At 36.1% G+C, this 15,861-nt stretch overlaps 1 protein-coding gene across 1 annotated transcript; it reads left to right on the top strand.

Moving 5' to 3' along the window:
- Positions 1 to 4,055: 4,055 nt before the first annotated feature.
- LOC116113326 (protein FAR1-RELATED SEQUENCE 5-like) lies at positions 4,056 to 5,099 on the top strand. Its single transcript, XM_031399483.1, has one exon. It carries the CDS (start codon positions 4,056 to 4,058, stop codon positions 5,097 to 5,099), a length of 1,044 nt encoding a protein of 347 aa, XP_031255343.1.
- Positions 5,100 to 15,861: the final 10,762 nt, after the last annotated feature.

Below are 15,861 nucleotides of genomic sequence, written 5' to 3'. Positions count from 1 at the left end.
TTTTTAAATGAATAAAAATATGTGACTAACCAATGTGTACTAATCCAAGTATTAACATTGGAAATTGAAATTTCCTCCAAATTTTTTTTTCAAATTTTCAATGTTAATACTTGAATTAGTACACATTGGTTAGTGCATATAGTATTACTCTTTTTAAATTCATGACAAAAAAAGTCAAACACAGGTAGATTCACTTAAAAACCTTGAAAATAATTAATTTAGGAGCAAGGACGAACAAATCTCCAGTACTATTATAATGTGTATATCAATATTAGATTGAAACAATGATGAAAAGAAATGTCATACACCCTAATATATGTTAATTCTTCAAAACAAATATAATTTTAAAGACAAATTCCTAACTAAAATCATATATATATATAATTTAAGCATAAGACACACCAATTAAATTCATAACTGTGATAAGGAGAATAGAAATTGACCCACGTATTATATTTTATATTACAACATGATAAATTCCAGTTGAATGACCCAGCTAGCTAACCTCCATGTGGCCGTATGTCTTGGCAGACATTAGGGTCCAGCCGTATCCGTATGTGTGTCAAGTGTAATATGTCATTTAATACCGATGCAATGAATAATTGTGTCGTGTTTATCAGATGGATGTGACTGAGGAGATAGTAAGATGGTGGCGTTCATTAGAATGACAGTTTGACTTTTGTTGGATGGGTGTGGAAAGTCGTTATGCACACGGATACGGAGAATGAGGTGTGTTTATGAAATGCATATCAAGGCGCAAGCTGGAACTATTTACAGTGGTGGGCCTGGGATCCCAGTTTATTGACTGACGACCCGACTCCCTCTTTTTATTTTTAGTAAATTACACCATTTTTTACGAATTAAGGTGAATATTTTTCTCTTATAAATGAAAATAATGATGCCTTTTCTCTCTTATAAGAAATAATTTTATATAAACAAATCATCTTTAATAATTTGTTGCTACTCTTTTACATTAACAAAATCTGTCTTTTACCTTGTCTGCTCTTATTTACTCTTCAATAATTGAAAATTTGACAAATTACAAATTTAAAATTACTTTTCCCTCTCAAAGTCTGGTGGATTTTTTTGGTTTTATAGTACTTTTCTCTCATTATGCCCTATTACTATTTCCCTCATTAGCCATTATAACAGTAACGCCTTCTAATTACAGTATTTTTTCTTCTGGTAATGTCATAAACAACTAGTGTATCAACAACACCTCTATAGGAAGCAAAAGTAATAGCTCTAAACCTCTCTTGACCAGCAGTGTCCCAAATCTGTTCTAATGTCAATGAAATTTTCATAATTTAATGTCGACCAGTTAATACCCAGTATAGAAAGTAACAATTTTTAACAATAATGAAAGTATAAGTGACCTGGGAAATGGAAGCAAAGACATAAAATAAAAGAATAAATCAAGTTCAAGCAAAACAAAAGCACCAATAATTTAAAGTTTGAACCTTGAAGAACTTTGCCAACTAATTAATTTCATAAAAGTTAAATAAGGTCACCATATTTGTCCCATAGAAGCTTTGTGAGCTAGAAGCTAGTGAGAGGAGAACATTTTGATGCCAGTTATATGAAACTAGAGAGAAATGTGAAGAGTTAATGGTGTTTGAAAGAATGAACAAAAACACAGTATATAAACAGAGAGATGTAGACAAGGCTAACATGGGTTGTGTTTAAGTCGCGGAGACAGATTCAAAATTGAGACAAGAGGGATTTTGAATTTGCTGGAAATAAAGGGCACATCAAGAAACAAAGAGAGAGAGGAGACGAGTGGCCAGATAAAAAGAAAAAGAGAGGAGACAAGGGCCATAAAACGAGAAAGATAAAGAGGGTCGCTCAACTTTTTTGTCAAAAGACACTTATTTTAGAAAAAAGTAATAAGTCTAAAAAGACATATATATTGAAATAGAGGGAGTAATTGAATCATACGAATGATAAATCAATAGACTGATAAAATACATCACACAATATTTACTTTGCATTTTATACCGTTTTATCAATCAAATTTATTTTTTGTTAGTTTAACAGTATATCACTTGACTACACGGCATTTTAAAAACAAAATATTTGTAATGTATTAAATAAAACAGAGATACTATGCATACTATTGGTTTTTACTAACCAGCATACAACATGACGTGGCATCTGACGTGGTGATGCCAATTCATCTGCCACGTCAGATAGTTAAAAAAATAAATTCCCAAAAAAATTTTGCTTTTGTCTTACTAGAACGAATTTTTGCCTCCAAAAACTTTGCCTCCCTAATCTCAATCTTAATAACTTAAAATCTTCTCTCCCGAATCCCAATCTTAATAACCTAAATCTTCTCTCTCAAATCCCAATCTTAATAACCTAAATCTTCTCCCAAATTAAATCATACTCAAAACCCAAAAACTTTGAACTGCCGGCTGTGACATCCATTGTCGCCGTCACTGACCAGTGAGAGTTCCTTTTGAGTGGTAAGAGCTTACTCACTCAATGGTCTCTCTTACTTACTTGCTGCTGTTGGGAGAAGTGGAACACAACACTTGCTTGGTGCTTTTGAGTTGAGAACCATGTATAAGTGTGTATAAATTTTATGATAAACAATATTATAGTGAAAAGGAGCTTTGTAAATCCAATAAATTGAGGAAATTTTGTGCAAATGTAAAACAGTGAAAGGGAACTGCACAATTTGAGGAAGAAAAGGTGAAAATCGGATGACTTGGTGACTGGTTTTAGTAATGCCTGGAACCTTTTTTTTGAGGACTAATAATATAGTTTTCAACAAGACACTTAGAAATCTTTTATATTAGTTATCATAATCATATAATCATAATGGCTAAAGTAGCCATTTGGACTGTCTTTCCCCAATTTTCAAGTGCAACCCAAATTCTTTAGTATGTGTTGGTATAGTTTTGGTATGTGTTGGTATAGTTTTGTTATGTGTTGTTCAAGTTAATAAATCTTTGTGTCTGTCGAAGGCCTGGATTTATGCATGCTTTCTTGAAATTCTTCATGGAAAATACATCTTTGTGTGACCTTAATATTGGTGGTGGACATTTTTGGTATTGTTTTTGTTACTAACATGCATGCTTTTAAGTAATGATATGTACTTTATTGAGTTAGGTGCTGGTCATTGATGTTGGGATGTACACAAACCCATTTCTTATTATAACCAGCAGGATGGTGGACTCTGGTGAGGTCAACTCCTTTTTTTACTGGATATTGAGTTTAGATTTACGGCTTGTTGGGAAATATTGATGGATGATTATTCATAAATTTGCAGATGGTTTTATATGTTTAAGGAAATTGATGATCTTTGTTCTATCATTTTTGTTTCCTTAGATTTAGCTAACTCGTAGCAAATATCCTGCTATAAAGGCACTTGTCTTTTTGCCCCTTATTTCATAAGGATGTTTCTTCCTGTTTTCTACCTTCTTGTTAAAAATCAGTTTCTTATTATATATCCAGGAGAGATGTTCCTTGGTATCTTAGAAAACATTTAGTTCTTACAATTGGGAGGTTAGTTGTTACTACTTTGATTTGATGTGCTAGCTTATATGGTTTGGATTGTTGTGTCTTTACATATAGTTGCTGCATGTGGATAAATGGGAATCATAGAGAGTACCCATGTACTGAAACATGAGTGCTGAATAGAACTTTCTTCATAAATGTAATAGATTATCTTCCTGATTTAACTGTAATTATTAATTTTTTTTTCTTAATTATTAATACACAAGTTTAGTTTAGTTCATTGCATTCAAAATGAATTTAAGTTGTTAAGGGTTTTGCAGAGGAGGCAGAAACAAAGGCTGATAACATGTAGGAGCAGACAATGGAGGAGACAAATGAATAGTTAAAGGCTTCAGTTTCTAATACTAAAAGGGTAAGCATTGTAATGAAACGAAGTTATTATTATGTATCAATGAGTACCCATGTTTGTATGATAAATGATAAATTTTTGTATACGCACAAGTTAATGTAGTTTAAACAAAAAATTTGATGGTTTTGTTTCTATCATGTTTGTTATCTTATAATATTCTAATTCTGTTATTATAATATAAATGAATCAGGATAATCAATTTGAAGAAGTTGAAGATAAAAGAAGTGCAGAGGAGGAATGGGAGTCGAAGCTTGGGATGGTTTTTGATTCACTTGATAATCTTCTCCAATACTACAGAAGCTACGGGAATAGAATGAAGTTTGAAGTTATTATAAGATCCTTAAGGAAAGGAGATGATGGAGAGATGACAAACGCAACACTAGCTTGTTCTTGTACTGGGAAGTTGAGTAGTAACACCCGAAATGCTTTTAAATTGTACCCAGTGACAAAGACGGTTTGTAAGGCTCGGGTTGGTGCATATATACTTGGTAACGAAAAATGGCAAATATGTTCAGTGGGGTTGAATCATAACCATGAGCTCAGTAGCCCAACAAAAACTAGATATTTTAGGAGCAATCGTGGTATACAACCATACATGAAAAGGAGACTTGAAGTAAATGATAGGGCCGGGATTAGGCCGAATAAATATTTCAATTCCATGTTAGTTGAAGCAGGCGGTCTTGAGAATTTGACTTTCTTGCAAAAAGATTATAGGAACTATATTGAAAAAGTTATGAGGATGCGACTTGGTGCTAGGGACACTTATGCAATCCAAAAATATTTTTTGAAGATGCAAAAAGATAATGCAAATTTCTTTTACATGATGGATTTAGATGAAGAGGGTCGATTACAGAATGTTATATGGGTGGATGCAAGAAATAGGGCTGCATTTAAGGAATTTGGCGACGTTGTCACATTTGACACTACATACTTGACCAACAAGTATGATATGCCATTTGCGGCGTTTGTTGGTGTTGACCATCATGGGCATTCAACACTCTTAGGTTGTGGGTTAATCTCTCATGAGGACACAGAGACTTTTGTTTGGCTTTTTGAATCTTGGCTTGCATGTATGTGGAATTGTGCTCCAAATGCAATAATCACTGATCAAGATAAGGTGATGCAAAATGCAATCGAGATTGTGTTTCCTGGTACACGGCATAGATGGTGTTTGTGGCACATAATGAAGAAATTGCCAGAAAAGTTAAGGGGTTATAGCGAATAGGAACGTATTAAGTTTGCTTTGCAAAATGCTGTGTATAATTCATTGACACACGAACAATGTTGGACTGGATTCATTGATAAATACAACCTTCACAACAATGAGTGGTTACTTGGACTGTATAATGAAAGACAACGTTGGGTGCCAACGTTTGTAAAAGACACCTTTTGGGCAGGTATGTCTACCACTCAACGGAGTGAAAGTATGCATGCATTCTTTGATGGGTATGTAAATTCTAAAACCACTTTGAAATAGTTTGCAGAATAGTATGAGAATGCATTGTGTGATAAAGTAGAAAAAGAAAAGGAGGCTGATTTTAAATCATGGAAATCATGGATTCCTTGCATAACCGGTTATCCAATGGAGAAACAATTTAAGGAGGCATACACGACCGCAAAATTCAAAGAGTTTCAGTAAGAGCTTACTGCTAAGTTGCCTTGTGAGATATCTTCTTTCTAGGCCACTGAATCTGAAATAGAATATATTATAAAGGAAGTTGTCGTGGTTGGGGATACATGTCGTAGTGTGCCTTTTGTGGTTTGCTATGATGACCGTGGTTGTGATGTTCATTTCAACTGTCGATTGTTTGAGTTTATAGGGATTATTTGTCGACATGCAATAGTGGTATTGCTTCATAAAGAGATTTATCATATACCTGAAAAGTTCATTTTAAGAAAGTGGAGGAAAAATGTATATAGATGCCACACAAAGATTAGAGTTAGTTATAATAGCTAGAGCACGACTGTTGAAGGAGAACGGTTTGATCAGTTGTCTAATTCATTCTCTGAAGTGGCTGATTTAGCCTTAACCAATATTGATGATAGTAATATGGTGATGCATATGATTACTGACATGAAGAAGAAATTATTGTCAAATGAACGTGCTGGTGGGCTTGATAGACATGGTGACATGTCATGTCACAGTGGATCAAATTTTGATAGTGTTCATGCTAATTCCACAGAGGCAAGCAATAAAATTTTAACTCCCCAGGCTGTTCATTGCAAAGGTCGACCTCCATTCAAAAGGAAGCAATCGAAGCTCGAACAAAATGTATGTAAAGGTAAACAAAAGAAATTTCATGAAAAAGTGTGTGCTGCGACATCCCTAAATTGATTGTATGATGGGGGTTCCCAAGAAACCAAGCAAGCAAATGAAGCTTTTCAAGATGCGATTAACTTCCAAGGATGTGAAAAAGGAGTTCATATATTAAATCAGGTATGATTCATTAATTTTCTGCCCTTTTCTTTTTGGTGTACAATTAATTTCTTAAGTCATTTTGTTTTACATTTTCCAGAATTACAGTGAAAGGTCAGTCGCTTATAGGCCGTATCCAACAGATTCAAGCTTGTGAATGAAGAATAATGGGTGAAGACCATAGTGAAAAGAATAGACAGTTTGAAGATGTTATATCGTAAAGTTGTATTATATAATTTATTTTTGTTCGTTTATAATCCAAGCTAAACATATCATGCTGTTCTTGGATAATATTTTGTTCTTGTATCATATATTGTGCATAGCTTCTTACCCTTGTATCATGAACAATATATTTTGTTCTTGTATAATATTTTGTACATGCAAGACATCAATTTAAAAGATGCAAGATTTACTATAAGCAAAAAAACACTTTATTAATACAATTGTTGGTATTAGCCATTTCTTGTACAATATTTTTACCAAAACAAAACATGACCCCACAACATAACATTGGGGAAAGAACATCTAAACCTTGAAGCATTTGAAAACCTAAATTAGAAGCAATAAATTACATCAATGAGTCACAAAAATATGGTTCTCTTTAAACAAGTTGAGTCTGATGAGCTGACTTCTTGATTCTAAACAATCAATTTATGTGATTTTCTTGATCGCTACGGGTGGTTGTAGGGGTGCTAGGGGTGTTAGGTTGGTGAAATCTGGGTTGGGCAAGGCCAAGAAAGGTGGTTGGGGCGCAGGGAGGGCAGGGTGGCTTGTGTATAGTAGGAGGCAGCTGTGGTGGCGGGTGATGGCTGGGAAGAGACTGCAGTAAAGGGAGGCAGTGTGTGGTGGTGGGTGATGGCTGGGAAGTGACTGCAATAGACAGAAAAGGGGGGCAGTGTGTGGTAGGCAATGGCTGCAGGTGGTTGCAGGGGTGCTGGCAGTGTTAGGTTGGTGAAATGTAGGTTGGGCAAGGCCAAGAAAGGCGGTTTGGGGCGCTGGGAGGAGACGCACATGCGCTAGGAGCTGCTTGCGCGCGCATGCGCTTGCTTGCTTATTCCTTGGTTTTGGTTTTGGCAAATGGTTGAGCAAGTGGTGAGCATAGAACATATTCAAGTGGATATGGTGACTGACTGACTGGATGCATAGGGAAGGCCGAAAAACATTACAACCAATCTAACAACACAAACACTCCCAATATAATCAATCTCCCATCAAACAAACTCCAAAACAAATACTCCAATCAAGCTGCCATTCCCACCATCCATTCCACCCGTAAGCCAAACCACCTTACTGTGACCATTTTTCATTTTTCATCTTTCAACTTACTCAATATCCTCCCTTAAACTGAGCCACCTTACTTTGTACCATTGATTCACCAGACACTCAATTTTGAAGTTAAAAACATGTATCAGCAATTTGTAATCTGCAAAGCAGGAGCATTAATCAATCTGAACCACAACATTTAGTATGAGCACCACCACTTCGAAACATATTTGAGTTAATGTGAATTCTGAAATTTAAGAACTCTCTCTCTCAACTTCAGCTTTACTCTTTACTCAATAACTAATATTAATTAACTTGCATACCATTCCAATGGTTCTTGATCACATCCTGCAAAGCCCCAATTCTGCTATTAACTTGCTTGGCCACAAAAAGTATATTCAAGGCACACTATAACCATACACAATACAGTCCAAATTTCAAAACCAATTCAAGAAACTCTTCTTAAGAAAGAAACTGTTTACATGAAAAACAATTTGAGTAAATTATTTACACACTTTTTAAGAAATTTACAGTAAATTAATTACACCCCAGTGCACAGAACCAAATCCACCTTCAGCCAAGAAATTTCTTTTCATTTGGTTTTCAACGTTTTCTTAAGTTCAGATTATGACAATCTATCAAATGTTACTGCTTGTTTCTTATTTTCTACATGTTGTATGTAATTTTTTCAACTTCAATTTATTTTAGAAATCGCATTTGCAGGGTTCATAATTTTAACTGTACCTGGAGCAACCACACCAGCTGCAAGAGGAACCCCTAAGTCGCTCCTTAGTTCTGCACAAATTGGTTTTACAAAGCATTGTTTTCCAAAAGAAGTTCTAGCATTTGATGGGACCAAGGATTGATTCGATTGACTAACATAACCGATCTTGTTGTAAACCAAAATGAAAAATGAAAAAAAAATATTACAGTTAATTGAAACAATCGCAAACCCAGAAAACAAGTTTAAACATTGCATTGGTGGGTGATCTTCAGTGGGGATGATAGGGGTTTTTGTCAGGGGAGGCCGGTGAGGTGAAATGTGGTATCGGGGTAGATTTCCGATGCCGAAATCGATCGAAAATTGGTTTGAAGAGTGCGAACCCTAGATGAGCGGCGGCCGGTGATTGATGGGTGATCTTCGGTGGGGATGATAGGGGTTTTGGTCAGGGGAGGCCGATGAAGTGAAATGTGGTGTTGGAGTTTATTTTCGGTGCCGGAGTGGTGGTTGGTGATTTAGGGGAGAAGGAGATTAGGGCACAAATTTTTTTTGGGCAAAAAATTCGTAAGCGGGAAATTTTTTTGGGGACTTTTTTTTAACTATCTGACGTGGCACGTAACTGATGTGGCAAATGAGTTGGCATCGCCATATCAGATGTCATGTCATGTTGTATAATGGTTAGTAAAAACCAGTAGTATGCATAGTATTTCTGTAAATAAAAAGAAAAGAAAAAGGGAAGAATGGTGCTTGTATTAGGGATAGCAGTGGTCTTTCTCTTTCATGTGATGCACGTGTTGTCAATTCATTGCGTATGGTCATTAACATATCAAAACTTGTCTTGATTAATTTAACTATTTTAAATGAATAGCAAGCTTTATATTTAATCAAATACTATACATATAAATTTAACACAAACTAGTATAATTGCCAATAATAAGACTTCGGTTGAAATGTTAAGTTAAATGATAATTTTAAAGTTATTATTATTATTATTATTATTATTTATTGTTAAAATAGTGTGGACACGTTATGGTATGGACTGTAATGGTATGGTTCAAATAAAAAATATACCATCATCTTTATCTTATAAAAAAGAGTAAACGACTTTTTCCCACCCAAGGTTTGACCTAATGACACTTTCCCACCCACCAGGTTTCATAATGACATTTTTCCACCCTCCGTTATAATTTGTCTGTTAATTTCAACTACAGAAAAGATAGAAATTTTAAATTCAGGTTATTTTATTTTTTCTTTTCTTTTAAATATTAAAATAGTTTAAAAATTATATAAATAAATAACAATTTTGAAAATAGAAAAAGCAACAATTGGTGGGTAGGTTGCCAACCAACTGGTGCTAGCGGTTCTTGAACCGTCGACGACGACCACTCTATTGCCACCGCTGACGCTCTTTTCACTCCCTCCGACATCGCCTTCTCTGCCTCCAGCCAACCCTCGCTCTCTCTCTCCTCCAACTCCACTTCTCCCCTCTCTTTCTCACTCTTCACTCCCTCAAAACCCAACCTTGCAATTCGTTTCCCTTGTCTGCAAATCCTGACGATGATTCCAACAATTATTCTTAAATTCTAGCAATGAAGATAGTACAATTTCTTTTTCATTGATTGTTAGAATCATCAACTCAATTTGCTTCCTTGAGTAAACAGATTAAACTATCTCTCTTAACCATCACAATCAGCTTCTTGTTTGAATAATTGTAGCAATTACTCTTAAATTTTGTAGTTGTTTCTCTATTGATGATGTCCAAATCATTTGGACCCTGTTAACATGCATGCAAGCCTCAAAAGAATCAAGCAAGAAACGACATTCTTCTGTGTCATTTTTACTTATTTTTCATCTCAGCAAACATGTTTCATGTGAGCTTCTTCTTCGTCAACTCAAGAAGTGTGAGCTGTAACAGAAAAAGATTCCTGCTGAATCGAAGGGTTCAAATAGAAAGTTTTGTGTTTGTTTGTTATCTAATGAATGATTGAGATTTAAAGCTGACAAGGATTGTAACAATTTTTCCTATAAAGTGTAAAGAGTTGTGTCTTTTGGGTATGAAAAACAGTCTCTCATTTTTTCTAGAAAAGTTTCAGCTTACTCTGTTTTTTGTTTTGATTTTTTCTTTCTTACTTTGTTCTTGAGTTGTTCATATGGTATCAGAGCTTTTTTTACAGACGTCAATGGCAGATTCAAAAAATCCTCAATTTTCAGCCTTCAACACAGAAGGAAAAACAATGAACTCACTTTCATCCTCAACACTCAACAATGCTTTACCTACTGTCACGGTGCAACTAGGCGAGAAAAACTATGGCTATTGGAAATCACAAGTCTTTCCAGCCTTGAAAGCATACGAACTAGAAGGATTTGTGTCAAGTGAAAAACTTTGTCCTCCTTCTTTTATCCTTTCTGAAACTAATGAACCAAAGAAGATAGTAAATCCAGAATATATCTTATGGAAAAAGATTGATCAATTTGTGTTCAGTTGGTTGATGTCCTCCATCTCTGAAACAATGTTTAGGCATGTAGCTAACTGTGAAACCACATGTGAAATCTGGCACACTCTAGAGATGCATTTTCTAATAGATTCTAAGGCTAGGATTCTGCATTTAATAAATCAATTAAAACCACAAGAAAAGAAAATTCATGTATCAATGAATGTGTTAAAAATGAAAGAGATTGCTGGATTTTTAACCACAAGTGGTGTGACGGTGACTGATGAAGAACTGCTGTTATATTTGCTTGATGGACTTGGACAGGAGTATGATACCATGGTAACAACCTTAACTGTTAGAAGTAATGAAGTATCACTGCAAGAAGCACAGTTCTTGTTGCATAAGCATGAAATGAGGTTGGAGAAACAACATTTAGCCTATATAGGATTTCATGAAGCTGCTGCCTTCATTGCAAATAAACAAACTGTTAACTCACAACCTCAAACAGTCATGTCAGTTGCAAACACCTCAGAGCAGCAATAAAATCAGTTTACACAGTCTTTCTTATAGAATCAGAATCAGAATGAACCAAGGAACTCCTATCAGCTTGCTCCAAATTTTCAAACCTATACTCCAAATTTTGGTTGAAGTAAAGGAAGAGGAAGAAATTTTTACAAACCACGATTTTTTTGCCAATTGTGTGGGAAGAGTGGCCATATGGCGCTCCAATGCTACCATCGCTTTGATACCTCTTTTCAAGGTAATCAAAATCACAGGCCTTCCTTTGGTTATGAGTATAATTCATCATCACAACCTACTCAGAATTTAGGTCCTGCTCAAGCCAAGCTTGCCAATACTCAACTTGGATACTTCAATTACTATTCCAACCAACCTTTCACCAATTCACCTACAGCTATGTACCCTCAAATGACTCCTCAGAATGATGTACCAAACAACGAATCACCATCTTAGAATAACTTGCCACAACAGCACTCTGGTAGTTCAGGGGAAATTCAACTGACACAATTCTCTAGAGCAAAACAGTCCAATCCAACAGCAACACCTCTCACAGTAGTAGATCCTAACTAGTTTATTGACTCCGGAGCAACTCATCACATAACTCCTGATCTCCAAAACCTCTCTCTCAAAAATTAGTACACTAGATCAGAATCCTTGCAAGTCAGCAGTGGCCAATGTTTGAATATTTCTCATACAGGTTTGACTACTCTCCCTTCCTTTTGTGTTGACAGATCCTTACATCTCAAAAATATTCTTTGTGTTCCACATGTGACAAAAAATCTGGTTAGTATATCCAAAATAACAAGGGACAACAATGTTTTGGTTGAATTTTCTACCGATACTTGTGTTATTAAGGACAAGGCTTCACAGGTGGTTCTTCTTAAGGGCTTCAAGCATAATGGCTTATACCAGCTTGATGTTCCCACTGGAAATGGTGTAAGTCGGCAAGATGTGTCCATGTCATCTAATTCATCTCAATCCTATCTGTGACAAGCATCAACCACCTCTTCAACATCTTCTCACAACATGATGGCTACCCCTGGTTGTTCAGCAAGTGAATTAGTTTCTTGTAATAAATCTGGTGTAGTTGAAAATAAAAGTCAGCCTTCATCACATACTAGTAACGGTGATCTCTGGCACTAGAGCCTTGGTCATCCTTACTTTTCTATTCTAAAATGTCTTGTTCCAACATTGAATGTAAAGGATAATACAGTAAATAAAACAGAGTTTTGTGAAGCCTGTCAATATGGCAAACTTCATCAAAATTCTTTTCCACCTTCTGTTACTCAATCATCAAATCCTTTTGAGCTGGTTTTTGCTGATGTTTGGGGACCTGCACCTATAGTTTCTGCTACAGGTTTCCGATATTATCTCTTGTTTGTTGATGACTACATTGGATACTCATGGATATATCCTCTTAAACTAAAATATGAAGTTATCACTGTTGTTCAGTAATTTAATTAGCTTTTGTCGCAACAATTTAATAGTAAAATAAAGGTGTTTTAATCTGATTGGGGAGGCGAGTTCAGACCTTTGGCTCAGTTTTTTGTTCAATAGGGTATCCATTTTCGCCACCCTTGTCTGCACACACATCAACAAAATGGCAAGATTGAACGTAAACATCGCCATGTAACAGAAACGGGGCTGACTTTGCTGGCACAAGCTTCTCTTCCTCTTCGCTTCTAGTGGTTTGCATTTCACACAGTAGTATACTTGATTTATTGCCTACCTTCCTCTATGATATCAAATCAGGTTCCCTATTATCTTTTATTTTACAAGACACCAGCTTATAACGCCCTTCGAACTTTCAGTTGCCAGTGTTTTCCTTTTATTAGACTGTATCAGAGACACAAATTTGCATTTCACACTGAACAATGTATTTTTCTAGGCTACAGTTCACATCATAAGGGGCATTTATGTCTTAATTCAAGTGGCAAGGTGTATACTGTACAGAGTGTTAAATTCAATGAAGCAATATTTCCTTTTTCTACTAATTTTCTTAGTGCTTCTAATTTAGGATCTGAAGCAACTAGTGAACTCCTTTTGTCACAACCTTGGCGACTTCCTACTAACTTATCCTCCTCTGTTGATTTTTTTTAATACATGTCACTATCAAGACATCTCTTGTGGGCCTTCCTCACAACAAGAACCTCAAAAGAGCTCCACCTCATGTAGCAATTCTATTGGTTCTCTCACTCACTCATCTGTGCATCCTTCCATCAGGCTGGAAGTTGATCTTTAGTCCTACCAAACTCATGCTCCTTCCTCCCGTGCACTGCCACCTTCTTCCTTGACACAAAATTGTCACTCCATGCTCACTAGAAGCAAGACAACTACTCAAAATACTGCTCTCCTCAGTTCTGTCGTTCCTTCTTTACACACAGAACTTGCATCTGTTACATCAACTTTAAATAATCCTTTATGGTTGAAAGCCACGACGGAGGAATACGAGGCCCTTTAACGTAATCAAACCTGGTCCTTAGTTCCCTACACAAATGATATGACTTTAGTGGGTAACAAGTGGGTTTTTAAGGTTAAATTAAATATTGATGGTAGCCTTCAACGATTCAAGGCTAGACTCGTCGCCAAGGGGTTTCATCAGACACCTGGTCTCGATTATTTTGAAAATTTCTCTCTCGTGATCAAGGGTTCTACAATCCGAGTAATTATTTCTTTGGTAGTACACCATTGCTGGGATATACAGCACGTCGACGTGAATAACGCATTTTTAAATGGTGAACTCTCTGAGTCTGTCTTCATGCCTCAACCGGAAGGTTTTCTTGACTCATCCAAACCTCATCATGTCTGCAAACTTCACAAGGCCCTCTACGGTTTAAAGCAGGCACCACGGGCTTGGTTTGATAGACTCAAATCTGCCTTGTTATAGAAACATTTCAAGAACTCCTCCTTTGACTCCAGCCTCTTCTACTACTCCCAGGGCTCAATTGTTGTCTACATTCTAGTGTATGTTGATGATATATTACTCATTGGAAATGACAAATCTTTCATTCAACAAGTTGTTGTTGACCTGGATGCCACTTTTTGTCTTAAAATTCTTGGGTCTATTCATTACTTCTTAGGGATTTTCGTGAATCACATTGCTCATGAATTACAACTAAACTAGAGCAAGTATACTCACGAGATTCTTCTCAAGTTTGGTATGCAACACTGTAATCCTTGTTCAATGCCTATGGTTCTTGGATCCAAATTACGATTTGATGACAGTCCACCTTTTGAACAACCCACCACCTATCGGAGCCTCATCGGTGCACTACAATATCTCACTATGACTTGTCCTGATCTCTCTTTTGTTGTAAATAAACTGAGTCAGTTTCTTAAGGCTCCCACCATCAACCATTGGCAAGCATGTATTATGTTATATACAAGGCACTCTACATCATGGCCTCACCTTTCGCTAAGGTTCTACTCTTCAGCTTGAAGGTTATGCTGATTCTGACTAGGCTAGTAGCCTCTCTGATCGCAAGTCCACAAGTGGCTATTGCATTTTTCTTTGCTCTAATTTGGTTCAATGGAGCTCCAAAAAACAACAAGTTGTCGCCTTATCATCTACCGAAGCTGAATACCACACCTTGGCTCAAGCCTCCACCGAGATCGCCTGGCTCCAAAACTTATTTCAGGAGCTTCACATATCTATCCCAGGTATTCCAGTTCTTTGGTGCGATAATACCAGTGTTGGTGCCCTTGCTTCCAACCCTGTTTTCCATGCCCGCACAAAACACATCGAAATTGATATGCATTTTGTTCGGGAGATGGATCAGTCCAAGCGCTTGGTTGTCCAATATGTGGCCTCTTCCTTTCAAGTTGCTGATATCCTCACCAAAATGTTGTCCAGTTGTCGTTTTTTGCTTCTGCGTGATCAACTCTGTATTTTCGCTTCTCCCTCTGAATTTATGCTTGAGGGACGATTAGTGTCTCAAGAACAAGCATCAAATCCCATGTTCGAATAAAAAATTACAGGATGCATTGAAGATGAAATGAATAGTGAAAGAAATGAAACTGAAACTGAAATTGAAACTACTGATTGAAAATTTTAAACTTGAGACACAAACAATGGTTTTTTGATCTGAGGGACGAAATCTTGCTGATGAGGTTGAGCTAACTTGAAGTCACAAATCTTGAGGTTTGTAATATTGTCAGTTTTTTTTTTTTTTTTTTTTTTTTTTTCTTGAGTACTTTCTTTGGCTTGAGGGACAATGTTAACATGCATGCAAGCCTCAAAAGAATCAAGCAAGAAACGACATTCTTCTGTGTCATTTTTACTTATTTTTCATCTCAGCAAACATGTTTTACGTGAGCTTCTTCGTCGTCAACTCAAGAAGTGTGAACTGTAATAGAAAAAGATTCCTGCTGAATCGAAGGGTTCAAATAGAAAGTTTTGTGTTTGTTTGTTATTCTAATGAACGATTGAGATTTAAAGTTGACAAAGATTGTAACAAATTTTCCTATAAAGTGTAAAGAGTTGTGTCTTTTGGGTATGAAAAACAGTCTCTCATTTTTTCCAGAAAAGTTTCAGCTTACTCTGTTTTTTGTTTTTATTTTTTCTTTCTTACTCTGTTCTTGAGTTGTTCATAGACCCACATTAGAATTTTATATAATTTTCTTCTTAATTTGTTGA

This window comes from Pistacia vera, unplaced genomic scaffold (genome assembly GCF_008641045.1).
Source record: "Pistacia vera cultivar Batoury unplaced genomic scaffold, PisVer_v2 Contig678, whole genome shotgun sequence".
NCBI classification, from domain to species: domain Eukaryota; kingdom Viridiplantae; phylum Streptophyta; class Magnoliopsida; order Sapindales; family Anacardiaceae; genus Pistacia; species Pistacia vera.
Note: the sequence above shows the minus strand (reverse complement) of the source record. Positions and strands in the feature narration are given on the sequence as shown.